General features: G+C 39.5%; 2 protein-coding genes and 1 long non-coding RNA gene across 9 annotated transcripts in view; 1 reads left to right on the forward strand and 2 right to left on the reverse strand.

Annotated features, from left to right (window-relative positions):
* Nucleotides 1-1,562: 1,562 nt before the first annotated feature.
* On the reverse strand, nt 1,563-3,874 carry LOC307025766. Its single transcript, XR_013804256.1, has 2 exons — nt 3,672-3,874; nt 1,563-1,696 (listed from the first exon to the last, which is right to left on the reverse strand). It is a non-coding gene; the product is annotated as an uncharacterized lncRNA (long non-coding RNA).
* A 4,773-nt stretch (nt 3,875-8,647) lies between these two features.
* exoc6 (exocyst complex component 6) overlaps nt 8,648-16,035 on the forward strand; it is a gene marked incomplete at its 5' end in the record, with an annotated part of 95,737 nt that continues 88,349 nt past the window's right edge. For 4 of the 7 annotated variants that reach the window (XM_079658596.1, XM_079658598.1, XM_079658597.1 and 1 more), the window contains one exon: nt 9,749-9,882. In XM_079658596.1, coding sequence (XP_079514722.1) covers nt 9,785-9,882 — 98 coding nt within the window. Of the gene's footprint in view, nt 8,788-9,748; nt 9,883-16,035 lie in introns of those variants that run through there. The other 3 variants (XM_079658594.1, XM_079658595.1, XM_079658600.1) reach the window with 2 other exon arrangements.
* Nucleotides 13,283-15,714, reverse strand: LOC307024348 (E3 SUMO-protein ligase ZBED1-like; the record flags this gene model as incomplete). The annotated part of the gene is made up of 2 exons (XM_079658413.1): nt 13,283-14,434; nt 14,562-15,714. The coding sequence occupies 2 exons, from the start codon at nt 15,712-15,714 to the stop codon at nt 14,058-14,060; spliced, it is 1,530 nt and encodes a 509-aa protein (XP_079514539.1). The 3' UTR covers nt 13,283-14,057.

Here is a 16,035-nt window from a genome sequence, read left to right on the forward strand (position 1 = left end):
TGAGAAGACTAATGGTCTCTTTTATACCAATTTCTATTGGAGTGAAATGAACTGTGCCATGTCACATAGGATTGGAATGGATGATTGGCTGTGTTTTGTGAATATAGAGGAGATGGCAAAAGTAAATATACTTTGTTCTTACCTAAAGCATCTATCCTCCTCTTCGTACCCCTGCCTGCTCCTCCCGCATTAGACTCTGGGGACTTAGCTTTTAAAATCTTGTTCAAGCTGTCCACTCTGTAGTTGGATCTCATGACCTCAGCTTTATGACCCACCCGGCCTAAAAAAGGGTGTCTACGATGGCTGGTACAAGAAGAGGTGTTATGGTCCTCTTCTGCCTTTTGTGTTTGGGGGGCGTGAAGGTGAGAGGAAGACTACTGTCATGTGGGGTGTGTTGCTTTACGTCCTCCAAAAGATCATTTAGTCTTGATATCACTGTACACATGAACGTCTCATCCTGTAGGTGGTATGTGTGCTCAGTAATTTCGCGCAATAAGGTCCCACACTGCTGTCGTTTCCTATCTCTTGAGGACTTTGAGTGGTTACCACCAGCGCCGTATAGATAGAAGAGTTACGAAAGCGGAAGTCCAAAAACGGTTATCGTCACGTGGTTCATGCAGACGAGAATCGTTCCCCGGAAGTTCATGGCGGGCAATGTGAATGCATTGATAACAGGAGATAGAACTTCGACTTTTGGTAATTATTAGTGAATAAAGGTTTTGATTTGCAATATTTATACAACAAATCAATATGTGTATGTATTTACATCAATATGTTTTTAAAAAATAAAATAGAATTTGCTAATATTAAGTGATAATATTAGGATTAGTGTGAACAACTAGTTTACATGTTAGGCTAACAGTGCCTTGGTTAGAGAGCCTGTTGCTGTTTATTTATAGCTTTGAATTCTTTCAAACCGATATTATCTTCTTAAACTTGTATAGTAGTCAGGAGCATCACTTTCTAATGTTTATTGATATATTTAGAGGGAGGGGATCTAAAGGAATGCTTCAAAATTCAGATTAGATTAATTTCTACCATTTTCTTAAATTCATGGTAGTTTCAGTAATCCCATGGTAATTGAGGACACAAGTTATCTAAATGACTAATGTCATCTTTATGGCTTTCAGAAAGGACAGGAGACCGACAGGTGATTATCAAAGGACTAGCAGCAGCAGCAGCAACAGCAGCAGCAGCATGATGATGATGATGTTAAATGTGTTGTTTTAGGAACATCCATTGCAAATACATGGAATTCAATAAACATTGAATAGCATATCATGCAGTTTGTCTGTGCCTTTTCCTCCGTGTTGTCCTGGTTTGCTGTGCTGCCTCCTAGTCGCCACCATGGTTTGCTGTGCTGCCTGGGGATGCTCAAATCGCTCTGAGAAAGGAGTACGAATGTACGGCTTCCCCACTGACACAGAGCGGAGGAAAAAATGGCTGGCACAAGTCAGCAGGAGCAATTTCATGACCAACAGCAAAAAAATGTGTGAGGTTAGGTTATTGTATACAAACACTGCATTTTCACTTTTTCACAAAACGAAAACCACACCATTGGGAAAGCTTAATGTTTTGTTTAATACAAAAAAACAGGGAAAAGCTTGAAAAACACTGAGAGTTGAGACTCAGGGTGCAGGGTGAGGGTCTCAGTGCAGGTATTCAGGCTCCATTGAATCCCCCTCTGGTTCTTGTGCTGAAAGAGGGAGTAACAGACAGGAGACAGGGTTATACACACCTATATAGCACACCTATTGGATGGGAAATTGCCTTGGGGAGATAAGGTGTGGTCTTTGTTCCCAACTGAAGTTATGGAACTTTATTATTTGTGAGTTTAACAAAGTATGACAAATGGCATCAGTAACAGATGTGATATGAATTTCTATAAAGTTGTCTCACTTTCTTGGTCATATTTTATATACAGTATATAATGAGTATAACATGTCCAGTAAGTATAAAGTGTTTCCTAATACTGTGTATTCAACCACTATGGCAGGCCTATTCAACTGGCGGCCCGCGGGCCAGATGCGGCCCAGAACCAACTCCCGAGTGGCCCAGCCTCCCGTAGCCAAATTCCTACACTAGTACAGACCATGAACGCAACACTCCGCGTTGCATAGAAACCACCAAACCACAACGCAGCACGTTTTTTGAAAGTGCATCTAGTGGTGCTAGTAACGGTGGTCCTATGATAGCAACTCTAAAACATGTCTCTCTCAACTCTGAAGCGTAAACAGAGACAAAACGGTCATTGATCTTGTGGAGCAGATCCAAGTCAAGCTGGACCTTTTCGCGACCGACTTGAGCACGGGTCGGATGCTGCATTTTCCGACGCTCCCCAAACACATCACATCTCCGGCTCAAATCACGGATGTGATTACAGATTTCATTGCGAGTTTGAAAGAGAACTTTGCCGGTCGATTGGATGGACTTGCTCTGCCCACAGAGGTGATGGGCTTTGCCAGAGACCCCGTCACTGTTGCAATAGAGGGGGACGCATCAACCAGAGCAAAGGAAGTGGTCCCCTGCATCGACAAGGGGAAATATACACTGGAACTTATTGACATGCAGCGCACTAACGGGCCAGCGAAGTTTTGGAGTGATGTCAAAAAACGGCAGTTCCCTAACGTTCAGAAAGTAGCGATCTGTGTGCTCAGTATGTTTGGATCCACATACACATGTGAATCAAGCTTTTCACACATGAACTCAATCAAAAGTAGCACTCGCTGCTCCCTGACTGACAGCACTTTTCACCAATGTCTTAGGATTGCATTGACATCCTATGAGCCAAAAATCACTGCTCTTGTTCAAAACAAAAAATGTCCTTTCTCCCATTGAGAAAGTCAGCGATGACAAATCACAAATGAGGTGATAGTAAGCACCTAGTTTACTATAGTAGACGTGTAGTGTAGTATTCATTCATATAGTTACCCGTATCCCTTGTTATGGGTTTGTGCACTGAAGGGTAACTTGACAGTTCTTTCTGTATTCATTTAAATGCACTTTGTAATGTGTCTGGGTCAAATGTGACCAAAACGTACGATTTTTTTGTTATTACTTGAAAAGTGAAAAAATAGTATTGCTACAGTACTACCTCTTTGTGTTGCATTGCTCTTTAGCTTTTTTTTTTGTATGTCAGGAAATGTATTAAGACTGCTATTATTGTATTCAGTAAATGCAATTTGTGATGTGCTTGGTTAAAAAAAAATAACCTGAATATTTGACTTCTAAAGCAAACAAATGTAATGCTACAACTGTGCACTTTTTTTTCAGATTCTGTTAAATTAATGCTAATTTGTTGTGTTTTTATGCACTTTTTGACCTACCTTTGTTAGATGAACAATGAATAAAAATTGCATGTTTTTCATCACAGTAATATGTGTTTGTTTAAAATGTGTCACTACCCGCTTTTTACAGGCCGCTGAATGTCTGGCCCAGCTGAATTTTGTAGTTATAAAATCTGGCCCAACTGAATGTGTAGTTGAATAGCCCTGCACTATGGTATAGTGTATGGTACTATGGTATGGTATCCTAGCTTAATCTGTTATCTGTAAACGTTCCCTAAATCTACTAATTTAGGGATAATCCACTGACATCCTTTAATACACATGTTAATTTGAATCAGATGTACTGATAATATCCGCAATATAAATCTTTAAACTTCTTCTTACCTTTAAAAGTCCGTCACGAACGGTCTATTATGCTGCAACTCTACAGCTCTGCTAGCCTTGGCGCTAACTTCCGGGGAACGATTGAGAGGCTCCACGATCCCCCATTGCTGTAAAAAAGTGGTCCATTGGAGTGAACGGAGATGACATAACTCTCAGTCTATACGGTGCTGGTTACCACTGCTCTGATTACAACGAGAGTTAGAACGACGCCTCTTCTCGATCTTCCCGCGATTTTCCCGCGTCCCGCCCACCCCGACCCTTTCCGATTACAGCCGAGCCGCTCCGATTACAACGAGAGTTAGAACGAGAACGTGACGTCATATTTACATTAGACGGATCCTTTCTAGCCATAACCGTCTGACAGGGGTGCAGTTCTGACGGAGAGCACCAGAACGCCACTCCAGCACCTCCAAGCAGTACCCATAAGGAGCCGCACGTGCTGCAGTTTTTGCGTGGCTGTGTCTTTAGTTGTAAGCCCAGTGGCGATCTGTTCATCTGTCATACAGTCAACAACTTTGTTGTTATTAGCATCTGGTTAGCTAGCTATGCTAACGAATATAAGAAGCTTTTTCTCCAACCAGTGAGGTAAAGGCACATCTGTATCATTATAGTTATAAAATAATAAGAGAATAAAGTAAACGGGTATAAAATACGATATGACATACAGTTTGAAAGGGGAGTGATTTGTAAAATATCCATAAAGAAAAAGTAAATATGCTTCCAGGTCTGTTTCATATGGGTGTTGAGAGATGTATCCATAGATCTCCTAATGTTGCTCTCAAAGTGCACCAGATTGATGCTTTTAACTTCAACATTTAAAAAAAAACAATTCTTCCCGGGGGAGCATGCCCCCCGGACCCCCCTAGAAGAGGTTAGGTACCACCCCCCCCCCCCCCCCACATTTAAATCATGTCCACAAACTAAATACATTTGCACATATCTTGTGTCCAATATATTTTCTGTTCTGGTGGTCATGCCACAACCGTGCACGTGAATGCATGCGCGAGTCATGGTAAGATATCTGGATTAAGAGCTTGCTTTTTCTTTGCACAGCATGAAAGACAGGCCAAATTAATTGGCTGTGATTTTAGTACTTTTAAGCAGAGGTCAATCATTCGTACGGCCCTCGGAGGATGTTGAAAAAATTGAAATGGCCCTTGAGAGGAAAAAGGTTCCCCACCCCTGGTCTAGTGTAAAACTCTCGTGAGAGTTTGGCTGAATGTCACGTGGCTGAATGTTTACGTTTGGCAGGCAGCCTTTCAGTTACGATCGTTAACATCAGTTGGCCACAGCAAATGATGGTGAGAAGTTAAACTATCTATTAATTATGTCAATGACAGGGAGTGTGATTGTTGAAGCGGTCTTGCTTGTGTTCAAAGAAGAATGACAACACTGTAGATCACCAACACTATGGTTTATTTTTTATTCACAGGCAAGTCAACGTTGTCGCAGTAAAAGTCCCAAGATAGCTCCTGGTGCAATAAAATGTTCCCTTTCAGTGTTTTACTATTATGTCTGATGTTTCTCTATTAATATTGCTGCTACATTAATGTGTATGTTGCATCATGTTACTGCTTTGGTGTGTTTCCGAGCCGCTCCGATTACAACGAGAACGTGACGTCATATTTACACTAGACGGATCCTTTCCAGCCATAACCAGCAGCCAGCTCTGTCCCCATTATTTCCACACACACCCCCGCCTCTGTTAGTACACATTTACTGACACAAACATTTGTACCATCTGTTGTAGAACCAAATAAATAAAATAAAATAAGAACTAATTCTCAAAAAAGATAAACGCCATTCTTAAAATGTATAAACGAACAATAGTTTGATTGATATTGAGTGCACAAAATAAATAAAAATAATTGAGAGAAGAAAAAGAGATATGTTATATATCAAAACCCAGTTAGATTAACATTCATTGGATTGCACACTTCGTTTGTTTGTTTGGATATGTAGCAAATTAACATTTTAAATAGCACTTAATGACTGGCTGAATGGAAATGATAATAAATGAAAATGTAAAAAGCGATCATGAAAATGTTTCCAAAAAATGAATAAAATGATTTTTGACCACTTTGTTGTTCAGATATATCACATATTTGTAACTAAATCATATATGAATTGACACAAAAGACGGTATAAACTGAGGAGTGACTCCCGTGAGGTTCATGTATTTTCTTCACTCCGCTGGGAAACTGCTCTCATGTCAAGAAGCATCACATCAGTGCATGCACTGCATCGTCCAATCAGTGAGCGATACACAGTAAGGGGGCGGGTCGAGTGTCTGAGGATTTCATCGGATGATGGTCAGGTGGTTCCTCGATTATAGCTCCTCAATTATCGCTGATCGCTCCTCGCTCCTCGGTCCTCTGACAAAAATAAGGCCATTGGGACGCTACTCAAGATGGCGCAGACAAATCAACTTCCGGTGAGACCGAGACCGAGGAGCGAGGAAATAGAAAATAAGAGAAGTGAGAAAGGCCCAGTGTTGTGGTGCTGTTGCTTTGGTCTGGATCTGTGAGCTAACCACGCCCTGTTCATTTGCATAATAAGGAATGGAAATGTGGCATTATGAAATACAAGTCCCCTGAAATAAATAAATGTGTCATTATGAAATACAAGTCCCCTGAAATAAATACATGTGTCATTATGAAATACAAGTCTCTTGAAATAAATAAATGTGTCATTATGAAATAAAAGTCTCTTGAAATAAATAAATGTGTCATTATGAAATAAAAGTCTCTTGAAATAAATAAATGTGTCATTATGAAATAAAAGTCCCATGAAATAAATAAATTTGTATTTAAATGTACATGTATACATATTTATTGCCTCATTTATTTATTTCAGAATTTATTTCATAGGCATATATATATATATATATATATATATATATATATATATATATATATGTATATATACATATATATATATGTATTTATTTATGTATTTATTTAATTCTAGCTTGAAAGGCATAAATTAAATCTGTCCTCCACTCTAGCTGTGACATCACGCACTCTAAAATCTGAAGAAGGCCTCCTTACCAAGGTCTGAACAATGTTTAATATATCTAAAAGTACGAATTAGATTTAAAAGTTGTGTTACACGAATAATGTCAGAAAGATGTGTGAAATTTTAAGGTTGGAATGAGGTTTCTGAGTGAAAGCATGAAGGAGCAGTTAGCAGTTGAAGAAGGAACAGTTAGCAGTTGAAGTTGCATGAAGATTGTTCAAGTCTGAAGAGTTTCTCCATTGACTTCCATGTTAAAAATGGGATGAATTATGGGATGTATCTCTGGAATTATGAAAGTTATGAATGATAAAAGTAATAGCCATCGATTCCCGACCGAACTGAACGTTCTGATGTTTGTACGGAGTTTCTGCGATGTTCAATGTGGGAGAAGAAGAGACGCAAAATAACCCGGCGGAATAATAAAGAATTTTGTATAGCATAACAGATAGTGGGAATGCTGTGTCAGCACTCCCACTAAATCAGAGGCATTAGGAGTCTCCCTCTACCTGAAATGATATCTATTGGGGATCGGATTTGTATTAAATGCCAACACAGGAAGCAAGATTCAGGAAAGTAAGCGGATAGGTGAAAGTTTTACGTCTTACCAAAACTTTCTGTATTCAAACCTTTATTTGACCAACCCTAAACCATATGTTTTTCCAATAACCACAATTGTTCCAAACTGTTGTTGCCATGTGCAAGTAAAAAAAAAAGAGAGGGGAGAATTTCGAAAATATTGGCAATGTTGACTTCTGTGGAGGAGCACACAATATCAATGCTCTTGGTGTATTTGTAAAGGAGAAGGAAAGATATGTATATAATCATATATTCATTTTCCATTCATCTGTCCTCATATATCTTGAAAACAGTTGGCCTCTTTTTTTTTTCCATTGTCAAGCATCATCTGTGCGTCTGCCCCTGTAATAATGACAAATGTCCTTAACTGCTGTGTGTGTGTGTGTGTGTGTGTGTGTGTGTGTGTGTGTGTGTGTGTGTGTGTGTGTGTGTGTGTGTGTGTGTGTGTGTGAGACCACTTCTTGTTTTTGGTGGAGTAATAAGGAAACTCATAGTCAGGTCTTTTATAAAGAGCTTATTGTCAACGGCTACTTCCACACGCCTAATGGGCCAATGCATTCGGAGAAGAAAGGCAGGAAATAGAAAGTTGTTGAGTAAGTTGCTCACAACCTTCTGCCTTACTCAAAAGATTGTTTCAGAAAATGTGATAACCTTTCTGTAACTCAATTTTTTTCTTCTTGCTCTTACTTATACTTCCATCCTGCTTACTTAAATACATGTGTCACACAAAATGCCACAGTTCCATTCAGATGGTTTTATAAACAAAAACAAATTAATAATAATATTTATACTTCTGCAACACAAAACAAGTGAAGTTCCTTTAAAAATCACTCTTTGGTATTGATGCTTTTTTCCTACTTTAACTTTCTTGGTTACCAGATTTACACATATCATTTTGTTATTTATGATTCATTTATTTACTCATGAACCACCGTATCTCTGGTCTGACTTTGTTTTATTATGCAGTGGCTAACAGCTCAGGCTTGTTCATGGACTTTTTAAAGGTTTATAAAATAAATACATGAGACAAATGTACAAACAGGGAGCAGCTGAAGTCAGTTTTGTTGGTTTCAAAGTCCGGAGAATCACGAGGTCTCTTTTTCCTGTTGCTCCCTCTTTTTCTGCTGACCATAGCAGGTGCCCTGGAATTCATGATACACACACACACACACACACACACACACACACACACACACACACACACACACACACACACACACACACACACACACACACACACACACACACACACACACACACACACACACACACACACACACACACACACACACACACACACACACACACACACATTTTTTAGCTTCCTTCTCTTTCACACATGCAGATTTGTATTCCTCATTCGAAGAATCTGCAAAAGAGAAATGGCCAGTAACAGGGTCCACGTTGCTTTGCCTGACCCTCCCAGTCTGAGTGAAGAGGAGAACAAAGAAGAAGAGAAGGTTTTTGGGAATATATTTGCTGAGTTAGAATCTGTGGATCTGCCCCTAGGAACCACCTTAAGGTAACATCATGCAATATTCAATGCACTCTTTCTACTTCCATTTGATACCGTTGATGGAGGACTCGATAACCTGAGTAACATATCAAATGATTTAAAATTCTAATTGGAATCAACATATCAAGAGCTGTCATCAACCAAGAAAACCATACATACATTTTGATGTACTCAAAATGCTAAAAGTGCAATTGTACTTTTTGTGCAATGCGCTCTTAAACCACTTTAAATATACAAAGAATTTAACTTGAAAATGGAATGAGTGCTTATTTCCAGCCTTTCATTTTGCCCCAAGTGTTGCTTGTCAGGTGGTTGAGATCGACCATCTGCAGCCTGGTACAAAAAACATGAATGCGTTTTTTTCAATCGGTATTTTCATTCACATGTGAAGTGTAAATATATAACATTTAAAAAAATGTAATATCAATCAAGGACAAGACAATAGAGCTCCCACTTTTTTACGTTAGATGCTTATACAATATCTATCATAGTATCAAATCTCTTTTAACTAAACTTAATGTGATGTTGAGCAATTTAAATAAACTTTCCTCATAACACTTTACAACCTGCCCTGTATGACCATAATGCACTTTCATTAGAATAGCACTTCCAAATTAACATGTACATTAAAGATAGCCATAATTATTCTTGTCTGAAAAATGTAATTATTTAATTATAATATGTATTTATATACAGCTCTGAAAAACCCCCAATTCACATTTCTTTTAAATCTCAATGTCTACACGTATGGCATCAATTACATTCCAGTGTCTGTTGAACTGAGAAATGTAGTATATAGAATAAAATATTTGTTGTTTAATTGTACTCAAACACATACCTAAAACCAGAGAAAATGATCATGCTGCAATTTTCCAGGTTGAATTAAATTAGAGTCAACAGTCTGCAGTAGTGCGCCCCCCACAGGCCAGAGCCCGCGCTGCGCTCTGCAGTGTTAGCTGAGGTTAGCCTCTCTCACACACACACACACACACACACAACAGTCATGGCGGAGAATGAGACCCTGGAGTGTATAACGGAGCACGAGCGGATTTTGCAGGAAATTGAGAGCACCGACACGGCTTGTGTTGGTCCCACTCTTCGGTAAGAATATACGGCTTAATGAAAAGTTCTTCCCAATAAAAATGTCCGTGTATGTTGAATGTCCTACGTTATCAGAGCTTTGTTCCTTTGCTAGGTTAGCTATCCGAGTCAGCAGGCTAACATTAGCTGACAGGCTATATGGTTTTGAAATGAAGCGTGAGCCTAGCTGGCTTGCTAGCTAACATTGACCACTATTTCAGTTATTTGAATGTACTGTAGGTATAGTAAAGGTTCGTTTGTGTGTATTTCCAGACTCAGTCTATTGATGGACATCTGGTGACCTGTCACAATGTAAACACAGTTGTGGGTGTGGCTGTGGGACTCCTCATCTTATCATTATGAAGCTGATTTTAGCTAATAGCTTACTACTTCGGCTAGTTGTTAAGCAGACATTTCACAAGTACGCTACTGTCATCCTGATATAAGTAACCCTGATTGGGGTGAGTCATCTTGAAAGCCTGGTAGCGGTAACATTGGATGTGGAATTGCTTAAGCTAACGTTCTAACCATAGGTTCTAACACAATGCATAGGTTATAGGTAGCCACCAAGCTAGCCCCCAAGGCCATAATGATTGACATTAGTTTGAAAAGCCAATGTTTATAAACTGACTGCAGCCTCAGCTGAATGTTTCCGCCTCTCACACACACCTGTCCCGTAGACATGCCTGTCGGCTATGGTTGTCTCTCTCTCATACCTGGGGAAACCCATCGAACATATGCCCTAAAGGTAACATTAAATAAACACCTCAGCTCAGTTTCAGTGATTACTATATGTTTTTATAACACTGTCATTGTATTTACAGATGAGCTCGACAGTCTAGATTGGTTGTTACAAAATGACTGTCAATTGTTCTTTTAAATATTAGTATAGAACGACACCTTTTTGTTTGAGTTTTTTTCCAGCATTTGCCTACTTTGTCATATCTTTAAGTAAGATATGACATCATTTTTGCTAGCTGCTTTACTTGTCTGTTGCCTGCTTTAACACCCATTTGAATGGACTCATTATTAGAATAAGTGGATGATTGTGTATTGACACTAATCTCAATTGATGTTCTATAATTATGGTGCCTGTATGATCTACAAGTTTCAATATCAGACTTTTTGCAAATAGAAATAATGTCAAAATCACAGACTATATTGGCTAATTTGACTTTTAACATGTTTGTAACTTTACCTCTACAGTCAGGTACTTGTATGTATTTGTAAATGCATTTACATTATTTGTACCTGGTTTTTAACAGCAGGAATTAACTTGATGGCAGTTTTAGGGATCGAAATTGGGTAAAGCATTACACCTTGTTGAACCTCCGGCCACTCTGACTCCAGCCTTTTCTTAGGATGTTTTACATTTGCATAGATTTCACTGCTTGAATGTGTTTTTCTTATTCACCTCGGGGCAAGTGTCTACTTACCAGCTGAAGTCTGGACTGTTTTAGTGAGTGTCGCCTGGCAGTTGCCTGTACCACCTTCTGGGATTAATTAAACCTTAATTTACAAAGTTTTGCCTTAAACATCTCTTTAGGGCTTAGTGAGAGCAATGCTTGATAAAACTTCATTGATGTTTAATCTTTTGATTCACTTCTATTAAGGCCCTCGTAAACACAAATGAAAAACAAAACATGTTCAACTTATTCTGGCTTCCTTTGAGATGTCTGGCAGGATAACGTCAGAAAATGGCTTGAAATCATACAGTATATGGGGACATTTTCCTAACGTTGTTGTGTCTTCTGGTGTATATCTCTGCTATGAGGAACTACAAAAGTACTGAAGAATATCGGCCCACTCAGTCAGCATACACACTGTCTGGCTGGACTCTTTAAGAAAGCACAAATTGACATTGTAATAACTTTCATGGCGTGGACAAAGGTCCGCACAGACTGTTCATTTTTATAATAATTACTTTATCTAGAGATTGATTAAATCAAGCTTTCTCTGTACTTTTTTAGTTATTAACATTCATTTTAAAAAGTGTTATTTAATACCCTGCAGTGCAGACCTGTGACTACCCTTCAGGCCTGTGAGAGTAAACCTTACCATGTTTTTGTATTATTGCCAACCAGACACTTTCACACAGCTAACAGTTGCTCATAACTCCAAAGAAGTTCACATACATGTATGCGTTAACTGCCCAAACTTGAAACATATTGGGAATCAAACTTGTTATTTTTATGCCAGAAAAAGTAATAACACCTTTTTTAAAGCTAAGAAACATATTCTTGGAGCACGATAAAGCTTTTAACGCAAAGTAAAGTAATTGCACTTCTGCTCTTAAACGTTAATAAGAACACAAAAGTAGGTAATGTGGAAGCAAAGTAGCCGAAGTGAGTGTAGGGTGAATATGTTTTTAACTGAAACACTTCCAGTTTAATATTGTGCTCCTTTGCTCTCTGTTTCCACCATATCTATTTCTTTAACCAAATTATTACTAAAGCAATGGGTACAGAATATTTGGATCTTTCCCACCACGTGTCTTGATAAAGTAAATCCAGAAATAACATACCAGTTGAGTTAAAACTGTGAGAATGTCCCATCCCTGTCCCATCCCCTGGCAACAGTAGCAGTTCGAGCTGGAAAAACACACCCTGCATTGACACACACATTTAGTGAAAGTCTAAGATTACAAAGTGGTTGTTACATTCATTTTTGTTGTGTGTCTCTCTGTAATTATCTGAATAACAATTTGAAAGGTAGAATGACAAAGCATAGTGTTTGTAACACAGAGGCCACTTAGCGATAAGTTAGCTTCCTGCCATGGCAGGAAACAGGAAAACAGTGACAGTATTCTTTACAGCTCCCACCTGCTTTCAATTATTAATAACAGGAAAGAGGAACCTCGTATGGCAGCATGCAGGCTGATGATTACTGGACTGCATTAACATGCACGTTTCCAGTTTGCATGTGCTGTGCTGTTTAATACATCAGGCCGTGTTCCTAGCTTTAGTTGAATGTTAATCATTCATCAAGAACTCCAAACATTATCCAGTGCCTTCTTCCAATTGTAAGAATTGTTTCCTTGTTTCTGTGTCATATCCATTTCAAATAAATGCCTTTTGAATTTCACATTATTTTTATATTCATTTTTAATTTCAATAGATTCAATTACATTTGAAAAAGTTAATAAATTAACCAGCTAATACACTTATTGTTATTTTTGCAGCCCTTAAAGGAAATGGAAATGATCGAAAGCCTTATGTCTTAAAGCCCTCAAACATAGTCATACCTTTGGGTTACGGTGATATAGAAATATGGCTCCTTTAATTAAAGGCAGTGTTTCCGCCAGACCAGGGCTCGTCCGCCCCGAGGGGCTGCAGATCGGGTAGTGACAGTACCCGATCTGCAGTGCGCATGTGCGAGGTGGTCCGCCTAGGGGTGTCACGGTGTGAAATTTTCGGCTCACGGTTATTGTGACCAAAATTACCACGGTTTACGATATTATCTCGGTAATTTTTTTTTTTTTTAGTGTTAACATTAAGGTGACCAGGTACCGATCCGAAGACCTCGAACAACAACGTTGTTCCCCAAACATCCACATCCAACCTGGAGATGAGAGTACATGGAAATAGGGGGCATTCAGCAATGGGTTAAAAAGTAGAGTGTTTATTACAATATAATGTTAAAAATAAAAAAAAACTCTATGAGAAGTGCAGGATTCAACAACGAGGTAAGGCAAAACTGGTTTTGAAGGAACATAACATAAAATGAAGTGCAGCCTGTGCAGATTTTACATTTTACTTGAACTAACTACTCAGAACAAAGATGAACCAGACTGTGTAAAATAACTTATCATAAATGCTGTCAATATTAAACATATTTAAAACGAATAAAAAAGGACTACAATATAATGTTAAAAATAAAAAAAAACTCTATGAGAAGTGCAGGATTCAACAACGAGGTAAGGCAAAACTGGTTTTGAAGGAACATAACATAAAATGAAGTGCAGCCTGTGCAGATTTTACATTTTACTTGAACTAACTACTCAGAACAAAGATGAACCAGACTGTGTAAAATAACTTATCATAAATGCTGTCAATATTAAACATATTTAAAACGAATAAAAAAGGACTGTATACTAGTAACCAAATGCACATATTCAAGTATTTTGATGTATCTTTTTACACATTCACAATTACACATTCACAATTGTCAAATAACCTGGCGGTGATTCAGTTCTCTCACTTTAGGTTAAAGTGCAAAAAGGTTAGCATGTTAACCTTGTCTGCTTTCAGACAGTTCCTAAGTGGGGAAACAATATACCCACTTGCGCTGAAAACCCTCTCGGAAGGCACGCTGGTCGCCGGGATACACATCAGCTTTTTTGCCATCCTGGCAAGATGAGGCAACTCAGATGCGTGCCCTCTCCACCACACCAGTGGATCGTCCTCCGCTTGGATGGGTGGCAAAGACAGGTACACCCTGACCTCCTCCCTCACCTTATCCTCTGGGGTGGCTGGACCTGAAGCCTGCTCTTCTCGCTGCTGCCTTGCTGAAGTTATCTTTTTCAGCAGCCCACTGAGCCCAGCTAGGCTTTTCTGTTTTGCTGCTGCTGCTGCTAGAGTAGAGTAGTAGAGTATCATTTATTAATCCCGAGGGGGAAATTAAGGTGTCAAGTAACATACATACATAAATACAGAAGACATTACACACAAAACATTACACACCATTCCACATACACTCACCTGCTGCTGCTGTGGGGGTACTGCTGTAGGACTGTTCCTCTTCTGGCTCTTGTCTGATCTGTGGAGGTGCCAGATTCAGGGCCTCCTGAACACAGCTGTCCACAAAATCATCAACAGGGGCTTCTATAAAACTGGTCTTGAAGCGAGGGTCAATGAAGCAGGCCATCTGCATCACCTCATTTACCTTGTTCCCGGTGTATCGTTTGGTAAGATCCTCCCTAATGGCCCGTTTCATGTTCTTCAGCAGGGCTGAATCCTGCTCACCCTCCTCGTCAAGGACATCCCCTGTAATGTGGTCCAGGACAGGCTTGATTGCAGACAAGGTCACACGTGTCTCGGAACAGAGTGCGTCTGTGAATGTGCTGAGAGGCTCAAGGAGCTGGCAGAGTTGCTCCAGAACCGAGATGTCAGTGTCTTTAGGCATCAGATGCCAAACCCCCCTCTCTGTGGCCAGTGCAGCACAGACTGCCTGCTGCTGGCTGAGGAATCTTTCAACCATCTTGAATGTAGATCCCCATCTGGTGACCACATCATGAATAAGGGCCTTCTGGGGCAGGTTGAGGACCACTTGCTTTTCTCGGAGTGCTCGCTTTTTCTTCCAGCTCCGAGAGAATGCTTGGACGAGATGCCGACAGGCCTTCACTGCAGCGTCCACCCTCTGCATCCTCAGGGCCTTCGATATGGCCAGGTTTAAGTTGTGACCAAAGCATCCCAGCCACAGTTCGGTGTAATCTCCAAAGGCCTTGGCCATATTGGCAGCGTTGTCTGTTGTCACGGCGACTAGTTTGGTTTTGGGTATATCCCACTCTTCCAGCATGTTGTCAAAAAATTCTTCAATATTTTGGGCTGTGTGGTCATCTGGAAAAAAATGGCTCTCCAAGCAGTGGGAGGTCAGTTGCCATTCTGGGGTGATGAAGTGGACTGTGAAGCTGATGTACGGCTCTCCTCCCCCTCTTTCACTGGTCCAAAGATCCGTAGTAGCCGCAAAGTAGTCAGCCTGTGCCAAACTCTTCTTCATATCAGTCTTCACCGTGTTGTACATCTTCGGAATGGCCGTCTTCGAAAAGTAGTTCCTTGTTGGAACTTTGTAGTGAGGCACGGCAGTCTTCATTATCTTTAAGAAGCCCGGCCGCTCCACCATTTGGAAAGGCATCATGTCTTTTGCAATGGCAAATGCAATGGCTTCCGTTAGCTCGTCTGCATTTTTGGACCCAGGTGCATGAGCTGCTTGTTTTTGAAACACCTGTTGCAGGGTCTGGGTTCCTGATGTGGATGGGGATGGCCTTGATGTTGCTCCACTCTATATATATATATATATATATATATATATATGTATATATATGTATATATACATATGTATATATACATATATATATATATGTATATATATATATATGTATATATATGTATATATATATATGTATATATATGTATATATATATATGTATATATATGTATATATATATATATATGT

Source organism: Notothenia rossii (genome assembly GCF_949606895.1).
Source record: "Notothenia rossii genome assembly, chromosome: 11".
NCBI classification, from domain to species: Eukaryota; Metazoa; Chordata; class Actinopteri; order Perciformes; family Nototheniidae; genus Notothenia; species Notothenia rossii.